The sequence below is a fragment of the Gopherus flavomarginatus genome, chromosome 3 (assembly GCF_025201925.1).
Source record: "Gopherus flavomarginatus isolate rGopFla2 chromosome 3, rGopFla2.mat.asm, whole genome shotgun sequence".
NCBI classification, from domain to species: Eukaryota; Metazoa; Chordata; order Testudines; family Testudinidae; genus Gopherus; species Gopherus flavomarginatus.
Genome location: NC_066619.1, coordinates 254,605,899 through 254,621,462, shown reverse-complemented (window position 1 = coordinate 254,621,462; position 15,564 = coordinate 254,605,899). Strand labels below are relative to the sequence as shown.

The following is a 15,564-nucleotide window of genomic DNA, read 5'->3' as shown; positions in this document are numbered from 1 at the left end:
AGCCAAGGGTGGGGGCAGATGTTGAAGTCTCTGGCAACTGAATATAGGTGAGGAACCTACTTTCACCTAGGAAGACATGGGAAGCTAGCACCTTGTACTATTCTGGAAGATCCTGACTGAGGGAAAATCAGCCATGGCTGGGAAGAAAAATAACTGAGATAAACCATCTTGAACAACATGTGTGTCTTGCTAGATTTAAGTTTTAGACTTTTAGATGCACTTTAACTTTTATTTGCTTGTAACCCTTTCTAATTTTATTCCTCTTACTCATCACTTAATCTATGTCCTAATTTTAATATATTTGGTTTATTTTACTATAAACCGAATCAGTGTGATGTTTATAGGGAAGGGTGAATTCACACTAGTTAAGTTAATAAGCTGTGATATGTCTGTGTGTCTTTAAGGGAATGAACAAACCATATTATTTCTCTGAACTGTTCAGGAGAGGGATGGACTTTGCAGAGCACATGGTTTTGGGAAAAAATTGGAACTGGGAATGTGTTGGAGTCACCCTGCAAGTCGTAACCAAAGTGGATGGAAACCAGAGTGAGCTGCTGGGGTCAGAGCTGCTGAACTAGGGCTGTTTAGCACACAGATGCTCAGAATATGACCTGCACGCTGGTAAGCTGGTTTGGAGCAGTCCAGGTTGGGAGCTACAGCAACAGAGCACTGTGAGGCACCCAGGGTTACAGGGCAAGTGGTGACACAAGGCCTCATTGGTTTGAACTGCACCCCAGAATATGACACTTACCTATTTAGGAACCTAAGTGGCTGATTTTTAGTGGGACCAAGGATTCCTAGCTCCCTTGCCTCTTACATTCCTGGCTCCCATTGAGATGGGAGGGTGTCTTAGGCATTCAAGTTTGGAAAGTCTAGCCTGAGTCTTTAATGCTCACAAAGGGCTTTGAAATCCTTTAAGATGCCTTGAAAGAGATTAACTTTTCCTGTCTACATGGTGATCCGTGTCAATACTGTATGCCTATGAGAAAAAAAAATCATTGCTCTAAAAATGTAATCCTAGTTTAGATGTAGTCTCACGCTGCCTCATTTCTGTAGAACATTGAACCCTTCTATGGAGTGCTGAGATCAATCATTGTGCCTGCCTTACATTTTACCAGGAAGCTAGACCTTAGATGGCTAACACATAGGCTACACCTAAAACTTCGGTCGACCTAGCTACATTGCTCAGAGCCATGAAAAACTTCAAAACCTGTGTGATGTAGTTAAGTCGACCTAACTCCCACTGTAGATGCATCTAGGTCAACAGAAGAATTAATCTGTTGGCCTACCTACCACCTCTTGGGTGGATTTACTACAGCAGTTCTCAAACTGGGGGTTGTGACCCCGCAGGTGGTCACAAGGTGGGTACAAGAGGGTCGTGAGCTGTCTGCTCGATGGAGCTGACATCCACAAGCCCCCATTAAATTAAATTAACCCCCCCATTTTTAATTTACAGGGGGGCACAGTCAGAGGCTTGCTGCGTGAAAGGGGTCACCAATACAAAAAGTTTGAAAACCACTGTACTATAGCGATAGGAAAAAACTAGGGCTGTCGATTCATCACAGGTAACTCATGGGAGCAGTGAGAAGTGGCGGGGGATGAGGGATGTGCAGGCCGTGGCTTTCTGCCTCCCGAATTGGCCTGGGACAGTGAACCGCCGCCAGTGGGAGCCGCAATCGGCCGAACCTGCCGACGAAGGCAGACAAACAAACTGGCCCAGCCCACCAGGGTGCTTACCCTGGCAAGCCACATGCCAGAGGTTGCCGACCCCTACTATAGAGCTTAAAAGTCCACTCAGTCCTACTTCTTGTTCAGCCAATTGCTAAGAGAAACACCTTTGTTCACATTTGCAAGAGATAATGCTGCCCTCTTCTTATTTACAGTGTAACCAGAAAGTGAGAACAAGTGTTCCGTGGCACTTTTGTAGCCGACATTGCAAGGTATTTACATGCCAGATATGCTAAACATTCATATGCCTCTTCATGCTTCAGCCACCATTCTAGAAGACATGCTTCAATGCTGATGAGGTTCGTTAAAAAAAAAGTGTTAATTAAATTTGTGACTAAACTCCTTTGGGGGAGAATTGTATATCTCCTGCTCTGTTTTACCCACATTCTGCCAAATAACATACAATTTCATGTTATAGCAGTCTTGTATGATGACCCAGCACAAGTTCATTTTAAGAACACTTTCACTGCAGATTTGACAAAATGCAAAGAAGGCACCAATGTGAGATTTCCAAAGATAGCTACAGCACTCGAGCCAAGGTATAAGAATCTGAAGTGCCTTCCAAAATCTGAGAGGGAGAAGGTGTGGAGCATGCTGTCAGTAGTCTTAAAAGAGCAACACTCTGATGCAGAAACTACAGAATCCAAACCACCAAAAAAAGAAAATCAACCTTCTGCTGCTGGCATCTGACTCAGATAATGAAAATGAACATGCATCGATCTGCGCTGCTTTGGGTTGTTGTCAAGCAGAACCCATCATCAGTATGGATGCATGCCCTCTGGAAAGCTGGTTGAAGCATGAAGGGACATATGAATCTTTAGCGCACTTGGCACATAAATATCTTGTGACACCGGCTACACCAGTGCCATGCAAATGTCTATTCTTACTTTCAGGTGATATTGTATACAAGAAGCAGGCAGCATTATCTCCTGCAAATGTAAACAAACTTGTTTGTGTGAGTGATTGGCTGAATAAGAAATAGGACTGAGTGGACTTGTAGGCTCTAACATTTTATGATGTTTTATTTTCGAATGCAGTTTTCTTTTGTATACAATTCTACATTTGTAAGTTCAACTTTCATGATAAAGAGATTACACTACAGTACTTGTATTAGGTGAATTGAAAAATACTATTTCTTTTGTTTTTTACAGTGCAAATATTTGTAATAGAAATAAATATAAAGTGAGCACTGTACACTTTGTATTTTGTGCTGTAATTGAAATCAATATATTTTAAAATGTAGAAAACATCCAAAAATATTTAAATAAATGGTATTCTATTATTGTTTAACAGCGTGATTAATTGTGATTATTTTTATCATGTGATTAATTGCTATTAATATTTTTAATCACTTGACAGCCCTAAAAGACCCCTTCCAATTGCTGTAAGTGTCTACAGTACAGCGCTACAGCAGCATAGCTGCATCGCTGCCATAGGTTGCCGGTATAATAGACCAGGAGAGGCTAAACTTCTGGCGCAGCCATTGCCACCGGACACCAGGTTGCGGGTTTTTGTGGTTTGCACAGGCTAGGAGTGGGCTTCTGCTGGAGGAAATTTTTGCTTATTATTATGCACCATGCAGGTTCCTGGGCAGCTAAGAAGGCAGTATCTGCTCCTCAGCTTCTTGGGTTTCCTGCTGGGCAGCTCAGGGTCTCGGGAGGGGAAACGCAGTGCAGTGTATTTCTCATTTGGCAGCTGGGGCTGGCCTGGAGCTCCTCTGGCCATGGGCGGGAGGTGCGGGTGGAGCTCAGGATTCCGGCTGCTGGTGTGGGTGGCATTCGGGGCTCCGGCAGGCAGAGGGGTGGGGCCTTAACTGATGTAGGATGCCAATGAAGGGAGTGCTTAAGCAAAGTAAAGCCCCCATTCAGAAAAGCACTTAAGCATGTGCTTACATTTAAGCATGTGACTAGTAGTCTCACCAACTTCAATGCACATAACATTCCCATAAGCCAATTTTCTCTACTGACTAACACAGTCCACGTAACTGAACAGCCAAACAAAAACAATGTACATCTTGCACAGATGCCTAACAATCACTAGACACACAGAGTCAGATGGATCCCTGGGGGAAATGAGTTCCAGAGGGGCAGATAACCCCAACTGAGAATATTCTGCCATCAGCCTCCAGGAGTTCAACCCTGGGAAAATATAGCAGAAGGATGAAAAGACTGTTTTGTGATTAAAGCACTGGGCTGGCACTCATCTCACTAATGGCTTTTTGCTTACCTGATAATATCATTACATATTTTAGTAGGATATCTTATGCATGCCAGGCTCTGCTTAAGAGACTAAAGTCTGGAATAGACTGAGACCCACTGGTGTGGCTGCAAGGAGAAGTTTGAATATAATGAATATCTGTAGAACGCCTAGTTCTTGCCAGTCATGTCAGAATCTCCTTTTAAATGAAAGTTGATCCATTTTCCTTATTGCTGTCCTCTGAAAGCTCATTTGTATTTCTCAAGTTGTCTTAAATAAAAGGGACAATCCTGAGAAGTGCTGTAACTCCTCTTGTAGTTAATTGCAGTTACAGAGTACAATTATAGAGTTGTGGGTACTCTGTAAGTCTCAGGATTGGGCCCAAAGTTTTTAATGAAAATTGCCATTTCATTCTAAGTTGAATGTTATTGCAATACAGAGCAGAAATACAAAGAGTTGGCAAGCACAATACAGACAGTATGCCAGGACTGTAGTAGTATTTGCACTAGGTTGGGTCCAATACAGAAAGCTAAGTTTAATTACTAATATGTAGTTGACCAAATTCCACACTCAACTCCAGACATGAAAGCTCCCTATTTTTAAATCCCTATTGATTTGAATCCATTGGGGTTGCATAGCTATGTATCTGAGAGCAGAAGTGGTCTTTGTATCAGTCGAGCACAACTACAACTGTGTGAAAGCTGGCAGTTTACATTTTACAACATGCACTTTGTGAGTTCACATGCCCGGTGTTTTGTTTTCAGAACTCAAACTCAAAGAAAAAATCAGCTGAAACTGCTAATTTTACCTTGTTTTAGGTTTACATAGTTTCCACCAAACCCATAGATTTCCCCAGGTTCCAAGGGTCCACTTGAAATTTGGATGTAGTTTGCCGCAAGGTTTGTGATTTTGGCAAACTGGACCCAAATTTCAGGTTTGCATGGATTTCATTATGAAAGTTTTATATAGACTTAATAAAAATCCATTGAGCAAGTGTTTGTTTTTCTGCCTTCCCTTTCTAGGACACAAATCTGAGGCATCCAAACACCGACTAGGAATATTTTACACAAATATTGGTGCACACACACATAGTATTGCCAACACCAAACATTCCTAGGTCCTGAGTCAAACCCTCCAAAAATCTTGAGTTTTATCAAAAACAATCTCATGATTTTAAAACCAACCAACCAACATTTTTGAAACTTTACTGTTCATGTTTTTAAGCTTCGCTCTGGAACCAGAACAACTAGAAACTTCATTTTTTTTTTAAAAAAATAGAGATTCTCACATGATCCAGGAGTTGGAACAACATCAGATATGCAATAAAAATCATGGGAGTTGGTAACAGTGTGAGGCTTGCCACCCTTTCAGTGTTGTATTGACAAAAAGACTTCTTCACATCATAGGCATATATCAAGCATAGGAAGCTGGAGGTCCAGCTAAACTCTCAAGTAGTGAGAAAGTACCTGTGATTACTGGTTGTTTAAAATGTGAGGGGACTGATGTATTGAAAACAATGGTTTTGTTTGTTTGCTTGTTTGTTTGTTTTTGTGGGGAGAAAATCAATCTACAGCTTTCTGTACCAAGATATGAATATCTTTTCTACAGTGAAGCTCTATTTAGCCACTTGCTCTGTCTATGCCATAAGCAGGGCTGGCTTGCGAACTCTTTAGATTCCGGTACTTCAAACTCATACAACTCTATTATACAGTATTTAAAATGAAATTAGTCATCTTCCCACAGCCAAACTGATGTTCTCTTACATCACTTGCAGATAGTTATTAATAACCACTGCTAATACTATCTGACATTTATTTTGCACCTTTCATCCCAAAGGTTTTTCTATGCTTTACAAGCTATGTACATACAGGCAACCTCAGCCTCTTCCATGCAAAAACGCACTTGGTTGAAAGTACAAAAGCTATGCCATAATCTCCCTCCTTGTGAGCAGAATTAGCAGTGATACTATTTGTAAGTATGGAAGAGACGGGTCTAGAGCCTCCCCACAAGATTAAAGGCCCATCCCCTCAACTGAGGGGGAGATGAACCACTAGGCCCAGTCCACAAGTTAGTACCGGTATGTGGGACAATGAAAGAAAAAACAGGAATGGGAGTGAAGCACAAGGTTAAAAATGAGGGAGCCTGAGGCTCTCACTGAGCAGAGAACCCTAGACCGTGTCCACTGCTCCTCAAAGGAGTCTAAGGCATCAGTGGACACTGCCTAGAGGAAATCTGCCTGGAGACATGATTGGATGGGGGACTGGAAATAGTCCCTAAAGTCAGAGTAACCCCCTCCCAAGCTTCCTCCTCCTCATGTGATAGATGGACATTTTTGCCAGTGCCGGGAGGAGATTGGCAAGGAGGTCCTGTGAGTTTGTGGGGCCATGGATGGGGTGCACATGAATTAGGAGATGTGGGAAAATGTTCAGCCAGAATCTCCTAAGTTATGGAGGAGCTGGAAGTGGGGCTGCAACCCCAATACACACACACACCCCTCCATCACTGAAATATTGACACCTCTGGGGTGGAAGGCAGCTCTTTAACCACATATAGCAACATTATACATTAGTTTCAGGTTAGAGGTGGAGATGAATACAATATCCAGTTGAAATTGAAGGGGGGAATTTACTGTAACGTAAATTCCCAGACTGGAATTTGGTCAGGAGAAGGGGACCAGTCAAAGGGGCATCTTTTTAGTTGCTAGGCCAAAATCTGACCTACTTAGACAGATTTTCCAAACAGAAGCCAAAATTTTCAGCTGGCCTCACTCTGGGCTCTGAATTGCATGTGCAATGTTGCCTGCTGAAATTCTGAGGCCACTTTTTGAAAAACTGACCTTTTATGAAGCCTTCTAGCGTAGTGTTTTGTTGTGTTTATTTAATTTAACATTGCTGCATCAAGAATTTAAAAAACAAAATGGCAAGAGACTTCAGCCCAAAACCTGCAATGATTTCTGCATAGGTCTAGCCTTTATAAGTATCTCATTGCAATAAAAAAAAGTGCATAAGGGCCACATCCTACGATTGTATGAATTTACTCTTCAGATGTATTTTTATGAGCTTCAGGGATAAATCATCTCAGTTTTAGATGATGTAGCAGTATCCAGAGGATGAATCCTATCAAAGACAAAGATATCATCCCAACCTTCCCATGAATGCAGTGGTGGAATTCTAACAGAGAGCTCTGAAAAGCCTCACATATCACTGGCTAAGGACTTCAGTGGTGGGGAGGAATTTGCACTCAGGTGAATTTTTACCCACAGTGAATAAGAACAGACACCAGATTTATTTTTCCTAGTCCAGAGACAAACTTTACAAAATACTGTTGCTGTATTTTGGGACAGAATAAAAGATTTTCTCTCAACATTTATTTGGAATTAAAGATGCTTTAAAGCAAAATTTTGATATGATTTAAATGCTTGTGGAAGGCAGTGTGCTGAAAGCCTTAGAGAATGAAACCCTCTATTTATCCACAGAGAGTTTCACCAGTATGTTTCACCACTCTGCTGCACAAATATGCCTCAGGTCTGATCTGGCAGGATCACCTGAAAGGTTGAGATGGTGATCCTATGAACTACTGGTGCTGTAAACAATCAAGTCTCACTTTTTTAAAATAAAACTAAGTAATAACCTTACTATTGAAAAAAGCAACAAAGTCCTGTGGCACCTTATAGACTAACAGAAGTATTGGAGCATAAGCTTTCGTGGGTGCGTCTGACGAAGTGGGTATTCACCCACGAAAGCTTATGCTCCAATACTTCTGTTAGTCTATAAGGTGCCATAGGACTCTTTGTTGCTTTTTACAGATCCAGACTAACACAGCTACCCCTCTGATACTTGACAACCTTACTATTGTTTTTCAAATTGAAAAAATGACAAGAACTTGAAAATTAGTTTTTGAATGTGATCCTTATGGATCAAGTACTTCAGTACATCCTGTGGGGTGTGCCATGGAACAGTAACTAGAGGAGGTGTAAGAGGCTGCTGCTATTTTGAGTCCTCAGCCAAAGATAAAGTGGACCAATGATGGTGGCTGAACCAGTAGGTAGAAAATGACGAGCCATTTAAATTAGTCTTCCAGTCACCTTTTCTGCATGCGTAGTAATGGGGCAAGGGAGCAGCAATGTCAGGGATAAATAAAAAGGGAACATGATTAAACAAGTCATAACCTTACATGCCGATTATTTCTAGGTACTTATATGGACCTCATCCCTGCTGTGTCTGAGTGTCTCCTAAGTAATGAAATGCTACAGATATGTGGACAAGTAGTTTAAGTTTACTATAGGATCAAAATGTGCATTCATGTGCAAAAATGTGCATTCATGTGTGTATGTAAAATAATTAGAAATAACCATTACTATACACATGCACAAACACAAAACACTTGTGTATATCTGTGTGGACCGCATACATACAACACACACTCCATATTTGTCATTATTTAGAGATAACTGAAGAAGTCACCAGTAGCAAAATACAGTATTCCTGCCCAGTGAACATTAATATTTTAATGATTTCCTACTGCTTTATGTTCATACCATATTTGTACACGTGGTAATTTAAACTCAAGTTAGTACTTTTAAATTAATAATGAAGGGAGTGGAGGTTATTAGATAGATTAATGGACTGTGTGCAGTCATGTCTCCATGGATTGTGTTGAGTTTGCATAATATGTGGAAACAGAGCACATAAACCTGGGTTGGAAGTAGTTTGTTTTCTTCCTTTCATTGACAAAGTGTAGTGTACAAATAGCTTGAAGGACAGTTACTACTGCTACAGGGTTTGGGGCTTTTTAAAAACTTTGACATGCTGTAGGAAGTGGCCAGGCTAAATCACTGATTGACCTGTGTAACTCAGGATTAACTGACAGGCTCTATATTGAGATGTGTAAGCGCCCAGTGAGGTAGTTTAGTGACTTTAGTCCACTCTGACTCCCTGTACCTATCCTGGGCTAAGGTAATTGAATCTATTTTTTATTTTCGCAAACATACCTGATACATGTAGCTATGCAGCATATGCTATAAGCAGTATTGCATTCCACACGGTGAAGTTATCAGACGTGTAGGCAGTATTACTTCAACACCAGTAAAAGCAAACAATCTCTGATCCTTAAGGATTTCAGATAAAAGCCGGACAATATCCTCCCGTCTACCAGACGTAACTTCAGAGAGTTACAGCTCTCCCTCCCCTCGTTGTTATAATGAGGCCATGCTGTGCGCCGCGACTTGGGCGCTAGCCGCAGAGGCAACAAGCAATCTAGTGAGGTTGATTTGCAGTACCCTGAAAGCGCTTGAAATGAAGTTTCTGCACATAGGTCCCCCAAGTGTTTCCTTATGAGATAAGCTAAAACTCCTTCCTCTCCTCTTTTCTGGGGGGAGAGGGGGACATCACGAGAGGCAATTTCCAAGCAGTCACCACCCCACCCAGGCCCCCTCGCCCCAAAGGCGCTGAATGAACAGCAAGATTTACCTTGGTGAGCTGGGCAATCTTCTTGCACATTTGCAGGTGGAGTTCCTGGTTGCATTCCTCTGTCGAGCTGCAGTGAGCGGCTTCAGCTTCATTGCAAGTCCCGGGCTGATGAATCTTGTTTATGCCAGAGGCCATCAGACATGAAATATTTTAATCTCTCTGTAAAAGCAGATGCAAGGGGTGTGTGTGTGTTTGCTCTAAGTACTGTACTGCAGTTCTGGCACCACTCCCCCCTTCCAGTCCAGTAGCACTAGAGGAACTTCAGCCCCTACACCGCTGCCCCCCTCCTTTCTATGCAGATGTCCCGATGCTTCGGCAGAACGCTCGAGCGAGGAGCAGGCAGACAACATGTGCTCCTCCTGCTCAGGATTTTTTTTTTTAAATTCTTTCTCTCCAAATGGTTCAGCTTCCGCCACGAGAAGATGCCGATGGCTGGATGCTACAAATTCCCCAGAGGAGACGCTGAGCCAGCCTTACAGCCAGCAGCATAGACGTTGCTGGAGATAGATTGTAGAGGCGGTCTGCCGGCTAAATCGTACCACTTGCTTGGCGAGGGTAGGGGGCACAGGCGGGTGCCTTTGACACTTTGTTGAAGGCTCGGTTGTTTTATGGCTCATCTCCACGGTGCATCGGCAAAGCGAAGTACTTCCCGAATCTTGTCAGTTTCCCTTTGCTCCGCCACTCCCGCGTGCGATGGAGCAGCTCCTTTCAGCCCGGGAGCACGTAGGGGGAAAGTTGAGCAAGTTTGGGTGGGAAGGACCTGGCAATTCCAATACTTATTACGCAGAATTGATCAGTTTCCCTTTGGTGCATCAAGTGCAGAAACTCTCTATACACTGGTAGGCTGCAGGGGAGGCACAGTGCCTAGGTTCCATCTGCAGCCCTGGCTCCCCTGCTGGGAATTTAGGCTTCCGAGTCTAAAAGAGACTGCAGAAGAGGCATGGGAAAGAGGGGTGTGAAAGAAAGACAAAGTGGCACAAAAGGTTAACTATGCTAGGAAGGGGAAATGATTGAGAAGGGGGAGAGGAGGAAAGGGCCGGTAAGGAGTGAAGATAAGGTAAGGAGATAATGCTACAAAAGCAACGGGAAGTATTTTAAAAAAGGAGGTGGAGAGAGGGAAGGAAGAAGAGAAATCGGGAGAAAGAAGAAACGCAAGGAGAAGGAAGGAGAGAAGGATGAAAAGGCAAACTGGGAAAGACAGTCCAGACCCCAGGCTTTAGAGCATCCTTTGAACTTCAGCCAGTGCAAAAGATTCCAAAGGTGGAGGCGGCAGGCCCCTGGTAGTCAGGGACTCCATCATCTCCCAGGTGGCGGTGCCTGCTTTCAGGGGACGCTGTGCTGCTTGCTCCTTCTCCATGCAAGAGTCTCAACCGCTTCACTCCCCCGGGGACTAGGGGGGAGACACCAGAAGCCGCAGTTAGTGGGTGGTGGGGAAGAGGAGACCTTGCCTAGGGGGATTAGAAATGGGTGGAGTGTGAGTGAAGAGCAGAGGAAAAGGCAGCCCCAGGTAAGTGAAAAAAGCAGGGAGAAGACAGAGATCCCTGGGAGCATAGGTGGTGAGTTATACGGACCCATGGTGCCCGTGCTCTACCAATATTTAAGAATGTTAAACACGCATATGACTTTTTTTCCAATTTATTTTATAAATAAATTTCAACTAAACAAAGTTCTACATTTATTCTGTTACACTTGGAAATAACAATAGTATTGTTTCTTAAAATTAGGCATACTGATGTTGGTTGTTGCAAGAAGCCTAATCTTCAGTGTATTAGAAAAACGTATTATAGCCTAGAAAATCATTGCTCAAGTTTCTAATTGGAAAAATGTTAGCCCATCCTTTTTGTTAGAGGTGATCTTCCTTTTGCTTCAGTGGTGTAGGACTGAGCCCATATTGTGTAATCAAGCATTCAGTTCAAATAAAAATCAGGCATTCTTGTTAAACTTGTATGCATAGTACATCTGTAACAGTACTAAGGTTGCCAATCTTCTAGGACTGTCCTGTAGTCTCCAGAAATTAAAGATTAATCTTTAATTAAAGATAATGTCATGTGATGAAACCTTCAGGAACTCATCCAACCAAAGTTGGCAGCCCTAACCAGTACATATTTTATTGTCTGTATATAGGTTCTGATCCAAATTTCACTGAAGCCAACAGGAGTCTTTCCATTGATTTAAGTGGGCTTTGGATTGGGCCCACGAGTCCCGGCTACTTCTAGGGGAGGGAGAGCATCAAAATATGGCCTCCCCTTCCAAAACATTTTTGAAATATTTTTTCCTCCCCCTACAAAAAAGTGAAGGGTTCAGAACAAAAACTGCATGCAGAATAAGTAAACCTACCTAGTCCTTATCTGGAATTCTTGTACAACAATAACATAGCAGTGACAAGCTGTTCTGCTAATATAGCAGCACTTTGTCATATTGCCCATTTATTCTATATGAGTGACTCAGAGGTCAGAAACAGTCCTTCATAACTGGTGAGTCAATAGCAATACATCGTTCAAAGACGGTCTAAATCAATACTATCAGGATTGGCAAACACTGGTAAAATTATTATAAAATACTTGCCCTCTTAAACTAGCCAAGTTTTGTGGTTCTGGCTAAGAGCTTCATGAGGACTGAAACGGTATTTATTCAGGCTTTTATAACATGTATATCATATATATCCCTTTATATTATTCAAACAAATATCAATATAATTTAACTAATGGTTTGATCCATAAGCCTCAAGCCCTCCTGCCTGACCTTTCCTATCAGCTCAACAGAGACCTAAATCCAGCAACCCACCTCTGTTCTAAAAACCCACATACAAAGATCTTCTTCTTTTATATGTTCTAGGAATAACTGCTAATGAAAGATATGAATGTTTTACACACTTAATTCAACAATTAGGAAAAAGGATATTCACTCCACAACACTTACATTAATGTGTGCGTGTTTATGGTCTCGTATAATTGTGAAGTGTTTTGAGAGCCTTTTAGATAGGACTATAAATACAAAGCCCAATTCTTTCATCAATGTATATGGGTGCCAATCCCATTAAAGTTAGTGGGATTTGTGCCTAGGTAGCTGAGGGCAAAATTTAATTGAAATGCTAGACCAGAATGTTTTAGTTTTTTTTTTTAGTCCAATGCTATTGAAAACCTGAAGAGCAGTTAGGCTAGTCACTTTTGTTCTTGAAATATTTTATATCATCTTAATTAAATTATCAGTAAAATGGACTGCAAACTCCTCAAATCAGGGACTGTATCTTCCTCTTTTATCCCTGCTGGAATCCTTGGGTGCTACTGCAATCCAAGTAATCATTGTCATATCTGATCTTTATTTAAATTTACTTTATTTAAAAATACTTTTTTGGAACGTAAAAAATTCAGAGCCTAATATTTCCATTCTACAGAAAAGCCCTAAAAAGTGATCTGAAAGCTCTGTGAAATTAAGTGACGTCACTAAGTTTGAGGAACATTTCTTTGGGTAGAAGAAATCTGGACCTGTCAGTCGGGAGCAGGTGCTGCAGTCTTCAAATACTTCAGACCCAGCAGAGCTGAGGGGAACAAAGGATCTGAACAGATGAATTCTAGAGTATCAATAGGGAGTACTGGCTTTGCTACATGTCTCCCTGACCTGCTCCTCTTGGCAGCATGGCTTCCTCAGAAACTATGCTGCCATTCGCTTCACCTGTTCCCTAACCTCTGCTTTCCCCTAAGGATATAGCTACCAGGCTTTGTGCAGCTCCATGAGTGACATTTCATGCAAGTTATCTAATTAGCTAATTTACATATTGGCATACAACCATAAACTTCCATTATAATTGTGTGTGATTCAGTTTCAGTGAAAGTTATCAGTTTAACAGCTTTAGTAAATGAACTTTGTGGTTTATCTACAGGGTAGTGCTATGGCAAGCTTGCCATACACTGTCCTGCCTGCCAGCATGGTTCTACCTGAACCATGAGGGGTAACGACAATAGTTCAGCGTCTCCATAGTCTGTACAATTCTTGGCCTTTCTGCTGAGTCTGCCACTTAGTGCAAACTGTGGTGGTAAATTTGTCATGTGGGAGCTAGAACTGAGGCCTACCAAACTAATCTCATATACAGGCCACCGAACTTCTATTAGATCAGAGAGGAACAACTTCAATCTTTACAGTATTATGCTGGATTCAGACTAGTGACCTACAGATAAGAGGCATCATAATCCACTAGATACACCCTGACCAGTGGTGCTAGTACAGCAGTACAGTACAGTACGCCATACCAGTAAGATGTTTATAGCCGGTACTCTGTACCGGAAAGACACAGGAGGAGCAGAACGTGGGGCCACTGGGTGGCCCCACACCAGCAGCTCCTCCGGCGCAGCTGTACCAGCCTCACCCTTAGCCCTTCCACGCAGCTGCATCTCCTGTCCGGGGTTTTTATAGCAGTCCCCCGGAGGACAGGGATGGGGGCGGGGGTGGGATGATACAGCCATGCCAGAGGAGCTGCCAGCATGGGGCTACCCAGTGGCCCCACATTCTGCTCCTTTCCCTGCTGCGGTTCTGGAGAGCCCTGTGGTTCAGAAGTCTCTGACGCAGCAGGAGGAGGACAAAGCCCCCACTCCAGGTAATGTGGGATGGATCATGGAGAGGGGACGGGGAGAGCATGGGGGTCCTGGGATGGGGGCAGGGAGGAGTAAGGTGGGGGGTCACGTGCCCACCCTTTAGCTGGTGTCCCCTCTTTGTGTCCCTCCCATGAGTGCAGCGTACTGTTAAGAAATGAATCTTGCTTGCACAACTGACCCTGACACATCCAGATCGCCAATAAATACAAACAGAAGAGGGTTCGTTATAGGCACAGTTGGCAATGAGGTCTGTTACCATAGTTGCCTGACACTTCCCATTGCAACTGTTTTCAGTTTTTCGTAACTGTCAAACTTTAACCATTTGGGCCAATGGGAGTTGCAGTGGTGGTGCCTGCGGACAGGGCGATGTCTGTGGACAGGGAGGCACGCAGAGCTGCTTGGCCACACCTCTGCATACTACCTAGGAGCCAGAGGGGGGTCGAGCTGGAGGGGAGGGTCATGCCAACTGCTTGTTGGGAGCCGCGCGGAGCAGGACAAGCCCCTGACCCCACTTCCCGGTGGGAGCTCAGGGCTGGATTAAATGGTCTGATGGGCTGGATGTGGCCTGCTGGCTGTAGTTTGCCCACCCCTGGTCTATGTGCTAGATCTAAAGGTTCCAATTCTTAAAGTACTCAAAAGTCAGGAAATACAAGAGCTAAGGTTGACTAATTCAGCCCCCTTCTGAATGTGCATTATGATACAGTCTTTAATTACATGACCGCTTCTCAAGGTCCCATCCAGCCCTACATCTATATTTCTATGATCACATACTGTTTTTCCAATATAGTTATCAGCATGATTAGCACCTTCGTATACACAGCAGAGAGCTCTACTTGAGCTAAAGAACTAACTTGGAGCAGAAGTAGGCTGTTAGCCTCTGTGTGGAGGAAGGCTTAGATTGACAGCACCTGGGACCCTATGCCAATGGGTTACAGTACAAATCTGTTAATGAAATATCAGGATTCCTGGGGCATATTTATTCTGAAAGGCATGGTGGCTAAGGATATGAGGCTTCTGGTTGTCCTATTAGAGATCTGAGTTATCTTTCCTAGTAGGAATATAAGGCCTAGCAGAAATGTTACCATCACTCTTTGGAAGAGGTGAACCTGCAACTCAATAGTTCTGCTTCACACAGCGCACAGTCAACCTGTGGAACTCCTTGCCTAAGGAAGTTGTGAAGGCTACGACTATAACAGGGTTTAAAAGAGAACTGGATAAATTCATGGAGGTTAAGTCCATTAATGGCTATTAGCCAGGATGGGTAAGAAATGGTGTCCCAAGCCTCTGGTTGTCAGAGGGTGGTGATAGACAGCAGGAGAGAGATCACTTGATCATTACCTGTTAAGTTCACTCCCCTGGGACACCTGGCATAGGTCACTGTTAGTAGACAGGATACTGGGCTGGATGGACCTTTGGTCTGACCCAGTATGGCCATTCTTATGTTCTTAATATCCTGGCTCAAAATCCAGTGTGATTTCCCCTAGGCTATAGAATACTATGTGTAGAAACGCCTCACACTCACATGTGCACTTTTCTTGAGATGCAGGAAAACATAACAGGGTTGCCAATGTGTGACTATCAAA

The 15,564-nt window shown here is 43.0% G+C and overlaps 1 protein-coding gene across 7 annotated transcripts in view; it reads right to left on the bottom strand.

The window, feature by feature from the left end:
* The window catches only part of FAM184B (family with sequence similarity 184 member B), a 122,951-nt gene that overhangs the window by 97,654 nt on the left and 9,733 nt on the right, over window positions 1-15,564 (bottom strand). For 2 of the 7 annotated variants that reach the window (XM_050947446.1, XM_050947449.1), the window contains exon 1: window positions 9,393-10,099. In XM_050947446.1, the coding sequence (XP_050803403.1) occupies window positions 9,393-9,527 (135 nt within the window). In that variant the 5' untranslated portion in view covers window positions 9,528-10,099. Of the gene's footprint in view, window positions 1-9,392; window positions 10,108-15,564 lie in introns of those variants that run through there. The other 5 variants (XM_050947443.1, XM_050947445.1, XM_050947448.1 and 2 more) reach the window with 5 other exon arrangements.